Here is a 5,976-nt window from a genome sequence, read left to right as displayed (position 1 = left end):
GAATGGACAGTGTTAACCATTCCATGACCATGGAATCTCCTAAATGGATGTTTACTTCCAAATTTCTCGTTTTCTTTAATCTTGCTCCGAAAATTTTGAATTTTTGCAAAGAGCTTCCCTTTATCATCCTAAGCATGCCCAAATTCTCAAATGCCCCTGAAACATCCACAAAAATTATCAAAAGTAGATTGATCCTCGAAAATGTCTCATAAATGCAAAATGCATGCAAAGTTAAACTAAATACTATGCAATACTTGAATTAAACATGAAATGAACATATAAAAAGGTGCATTTTATGCACCTAACACTACTTGTTGTGTAATAGACAAGAATAGTCTCACACTTCTCAAGTTGATACTATCAATATATACAAAAGAAGAAAATAAAGAGACGGTCAGATTTATATAGGACCGAATGCGTAGCCCGCATTGTATTTAAAATTATACAAATACTTTGTGCAGGAGTTTAAAGTGATGCATAATCACAAGTTGATTAGTAAGAAAAACACGTATTTGTCGTGTACAAGTAGAAAACTTGATACGACTCAACAAAGTTTCATATACAATATGTCAAAGAAAAATATATGAGCAACAATGACATATCGGTTAATGAGTTCTCTTCAAGGTGGATATTCAAATAGAGGTGTATCGGTTGTTGATTACAAGAATTGCCAAAGAAATCTCAATTGTTTTATTGGTGGTAGGGATTCTCAATTTATAATCAATAAAATGGAGGAGAGGAAGGTTCATGTTACAAACCGTAGGTTTGAATTTAGAGATATTAATAGTCTTTGATATAATGTTTTGGATATATGAAATTGCCAAGTACCACTATAAAGTGTATTTTCTTTTGATGCTACCTTTAATTCGACTTTATATGGGTATCTGTAAATACAACTCATTAACAAACGAATTCAAGAAATTTGTCACATATGGGAGGAACGACGGGAGAAGAAGTGATATAACAGTAGACCTTGAAGAAAATATGTACCTAAAATAGCTGATACCCAAAAGCCTTTATGTTGGCGGCGACAACCGATACCCAAAAGCCTTTATGTCGGCGGCGACAGGAATCGACACGACCAGACGCCGACTACTTTGGCGATTCCTTCGTTTTCCTCTCTGACCTGTTATTGCTGCACCTATTTAGAGATGGTAACGGGTAGAGGGAGATTAGAAGAGAGAAGATGGATCGTACATAGGAACTAAGCGGTGGAGGTGGTGACCATGGTAGACAGTAACCCGATGAACACCCGATTAGGTGAAGAGAAGCGGTGGAAACAAATATTGGGTGAGAGAGTCGGTGGGGAAGTTCAAAGATGAGACGGTAGAAGGATCGGGAAGTGAGGCGATGGAAAAAAAGAGAAGAACAAGCTGAGGCGGTGATCATGAGTAGACTAACCTAGGTAAGATAACCCATGAACAATACCTTTGTCAGGTACTGTTGCTAAGTTTGGACATATATATATATATATATATATATATATATATATATATATATATATATATATATATATATATATAGGTTTGTTTTATATTTATTTGTGCATATTTCTTATATGTTGTATCTAGTTTTTATATTTTATCTTATTATTTCCTATTAAACACGTAGGTACAACATGAAGATGAGTTGAAGATGTCTTAGATTGGATTGAAGCATGCTTCAAGCAAAGATGGTAAGAATTTTGATGGAATGCATTAATAGCTTTTAAGAATTTTGAAGGAATGCAATAATAGCTTTTAATTTTACTATACGTGTTTAATCTTTTCTTGACATTGACATAGGCGTTCGGATGAAACTTTGCAAGTCCCGAAAACGTTTGTGTAATCAGATTTTACAATATCGACCCACATATATTTTTTTTAAATGCGTTTCATTATTCTTTTATCACTATATCATATTTGGTAAATATAAATGCTCTTCAAGTTAAACGAAGATGGCCACAAATAAAAAGATGAAGATTTTAAATTGCCTGACTAATTTTAACTTCACATATGTAACATATTATCACATCATTAAGGATGGTTTATCTGCACCATTGTCGCACTCGGCTTTGGAACTGCTTGCCAAGCCGAGGCTGCAATAAGGGGCCGACTATGCCATCCTAAGGTCAAACACCCTTCATTTTCTTCTACAGAATACCCATCCGCCGAAAACAGAGTCAATAGCATCCGGGCTTGCTTGAACGCGTTTGATCCTAGATGTAATGGTGCAAATCCAGCATTTGTCAATCGATTCCGCCATGTAACCAATGGCTCATGTCGTTCCACACGAGCCAACCCTTCGCAACAAACCACATTACATATTTCCCTTTGGATATACAGTTCGGCTAGGGATTTTTCCCGATGAGCCGTGCATGCGTCTAACGAGTCAAACATTGTGGAATAATAGTACAAGGCTTCAGTGAATCGGTCCAAGAATTCTGGTTGATTGTGGTTCGACTCTTGTTCCACAACCATCAAAATTCTTGGATTCAGATCATGAATCCAATCAAGAACCAAGTCAATTGATTGACTTGGTCCTAGCAGTTTATGCAACTGCATTATCGAATTTACTGCCACAGCCTCTTTCAGGCTGACTTGCAGCATCCACGGCTTCACGTCCTCCAGACGTGAAGCTGCTACACCTCGAAAGGCGAAACGGACGTTAACTGATCGGGCTAGTTCTGCTAACTTGAGTCCGATCTCCCTTAACGAGTCACGTCCGTCAGGGGAAGGTGGACCGATCCCGGTGAGGCGGAGTAGTGGCGGTCCACCGGGCCGAAGAGCTAAAGCTTGTATCAAAGCCGGCCATTGTAAACCTTGCATTAAGTTGAAGTCGATGACGTGGACACAATCTTGACCTTCAAATGCTTCTAAGATGGCTTGATTAGCGGTAAAATGAGCGAACTTTAAATAAGGACAAGCTTCGTAATAATGGTGATATAACATCTCATTCTCGTAAGCTGATAAGTCCTCCTGAACGATGCCGTTTTGGGGGGAGTCAACGATGCGCCGGCTGAGGGCGTCGATGAAGAAACTTCCGACTTTTCCGATGCCACATCCGCTGTTTACACGTCCGAGTAAAACCTGTAGATCTTCGATCAACAAGCTGGCCAATGCGAGGTCACCACGTTGGACAGCCTCCGCACACGTCATCAACACGTGTACTAACCGGATACTAACGTCTTCTTCTAACGGCGTCACGACTTGTTGGGAAAATTCACCGTTTAACGGAGAAGGATTATTACTGTACATGTTGATATTCGCCGGTAACTGATGTAGATCGGAAAAATCAGTGGGTGCAGCTATGGGTGCTGGCGGGTTGGTGTTCAATTCAGTGAGTAATGAGTCAACCCACGAAGCGAGGTCACTTGGGTTGTAATGAACGGCGTCGTGTACAAGCTCTGAGATCTCCACCGGTGAGGATTTCACCATGACGGTTTCGAGGTGTTCGAGACGCTCAGCGACATGGTGGAGGTCATTTGAACGTACCTTGTAGCCGGCGCCGGCAAGAAGGTGGTCCATCTGATCAGGCGGTTGCGGCGGCTTGGTGGAGCTTGAACACGCGGAGGAAGACGAGGAGCTGCTTCCGGCGGCAGCCGAAATGGAAGAATCGTAAGGACCCATATGTGATTGAATTAGTAGATTTCGAGTTGGGTTTGTTTTGTGAATTGAATTAGAGATCGGGGTGTGAGAGAGAGAAAGTAGAAGAGTAGAACCTGAAACACAGAAACGGTGCGTACAGGGATTCTGTGGGAGAGAGAGAAGGGTCACATATGTGACACTACTATAAGATGCTCCATGTGAAGGGCCTTTTTCGGTTAAAGATTTCGATACTTTCTAAATTTTTATGTTTGCAAAATACATATAATATTGTGATATCTTTTAAAATATATTTTTATCATCGAATCTAATATATATTAACATTCTTCATTGATCCGTTACTTATTTTTTAGCGAGATCATTAATATATAAATCGAGTAATCTAATTATTATTTTTTTTTGGGTTTTTTCAAAAATATAACCAAATTTTGTTTTTTTGAAAACTAACCATTTGGTTCGGAATGAATCGTTTCAGACCCGAAAACCGGTCCAAGCCCAATACTATAACCCAATGGTGTATATATGGATCTCACACATAAAAAATCCGAAATTAGCCGATCCGAAGCACGATCTATCCGTATTTCGAACCAAATTTTCAGCATAGATTCATCAAACCAAGTAACTTCTACACTTTAAATTACTTTGCATTTGATTTTCTGAAATGATTTACGTATTCCGGAATGTTCGGGAATTGTCCGGAATACGAGGAACAACTCCGGAACAACTCTTGAACATCCGGATTATCATTTTTTTTATATTTTTTTCTCGTTCTACATGTATGGATCTCTTGTAAGTACTTTGTAATGTGTCTCGGATTGGTTGTTTTAGTCTGAAATTAGGTATTGTAGGGGTTTTCAGTGACGTAGCCACATGGAGACAAAAGTGGGTCTTGGCCCACCCCACAAAAATTCAAGTTTATATATATATATATATATATATATATATATATATATATATATATATATATATATATATATATTTCTGTTAAATAAAAGGAATTAATTCATCTTATACTTATAATTTTTTTTTCTAAGTATTTTTAATAACTCATGTTAGTCCAAGGACGAGTTAGCGTGGATATTGTTAAAAAATGTGGGTTTTACGGATGATGAAATTGTATTCCATTTACAGGAGTTTTCGGAATTGCGTCCGATAAAGGTAAAATCGAAAAACAATAATTTTATAATTATAATTTATTTTTTCGGTAATGAATTAAAATGTTCTTGGAATTTTATTTTTGTAGATTAAAAAACGAAGGCGCTGAGTCTCTGTGACATCCCCATTTTCACGGCCAGAAAAGACCGATTTTGTTTATGTTTTATAAAAATCAGAGTACTTCTTTTAATAAAAATATTGCGGAATTTGTTCCCAGAAAAACATGATAAATACGTTATCAAAACATTTCCGAAGAAATGTATTTTTATTCATTTTAAAACATTTGGGATGTCATCGTTAATACAGAAACATAAGCATAAACAGAACTTACATTCATTTACACTAGTGATCTACATCTCTTTTAAATCTCTCAGTGTAATGTAACTTCATATCGACACCTGTGATACAAATAAACTGAGTGGGTCAGGTAGGGAAACCTGGTGAGTACATAGGGTTTTCAACCCACAATAATATAATTATTATGTTTAAACATCAAACAATCAACCCAATTACCCATCCTCATTATCTTCTTTACCTTAAGGATCTACCCTAAGAATCAATTATTCCTCGTTCATTCATTCCTAAGGATCATCCTAAGGAATCGGCATGAAGTCCATCATTGTCAATGACACAGCTGTCAAGCACAGCTGCTAGTTCTATCACTTAGGCGTAGCTGCCAGAATTGTGACATTCTATGTGAGGCGCAGCTACCAGTATTGTCCTTCGAGCACAGCTGCTAGGGTTATCTTGTTTATTGGCAGTATCGTTTTCGAGAGTCCACTCGCAATACATGTCAATGGGTTTTTAGAGTACACCGGTGAACACATCGTTCACAACACCTACAGGTTGCGAACCTTCCAGTGTTCCACTGGACTGTCTAGAATAGTCCGTGGTTGTCATCCATACTCTGCTAGATGACGGGGCCATCATTTGGGAAAGGCTTCTCACATCATCCACCTCTCACACTCACCTCGTGGTCTATAACACCTCTCAACTCATCATCCAACTCATATTCCATCTATTACATCTGCCCATGTTTTACCCAACATATTCTCGTAGATATATATATATATATATATATATATATATATATATATATATATATATATATATATATATATATATATATATATATATATACAGTTTAAATCATTTAAAACATGTATAAAATCGTTCATCCAGCATAGATAGCAAGTATATAGATAATATGCACACATAGCACGTAATTTATTTAAAA

The 5,976-nt window shown here is 37.4% G+C and overlaps 1 protein-coding gene across 1 annotated transcript; it reads right to left on the bottom strand.

The window, feature by feature from the left end:
* Window positions 1-1,947: 1,947 nt before the first annotated feature.
* On the bottom strand, window positions 1,948-3,821 carry LOC145116199 (protein SLENDER RICE1-LIKE 1-like). Its single transcript, XM_079052552.1, has one exon. It carries the CDS (start codon window positions 3,606-3,608, stop codon window positions 2,016-2,018), a length of 1,593 nt encoding a protein of 530 aa, XP_078908678.1. The 5' UTR covers window positions 3,609-3,821; the 3' UTR covers window positions 1,948-2,015.
* Between the last annotated feature and the right edge of the window lie 2,155 nt (window positions 3,822-5,976).

Source organism: Lactuca virosa, chromosome 5 (assembly GCF_052849685.1).
Source record: "Lactuca virosa cultivar CGN04683 chromosome 5, Lactuca_virosa_CGN04683_v6, whole genome shotgun sequence".
Taxonomy (NCBI): domain Eukaryota; kingdom Viridiplantae; phylum Streptophyta; class Magnoliopsida; order Asterales; family Asteraceae; genus Lactuca; species Lactuca virosa.
Note: the sequence above shows the minus strand (reverse complement) of the source record. Positions and strands in the feature narration are given on the sequence as shown.

What these genes read in the sequence shown, in the direction of transcription:
- LOC145116199 (XM_079052552.1), bottom strand. Translation starts at nt 3,608, where the DNA reads ATGGGTCCTTACGATTCTTCCATTTCGGCTGCCGCCGGAAGCAGCTCC.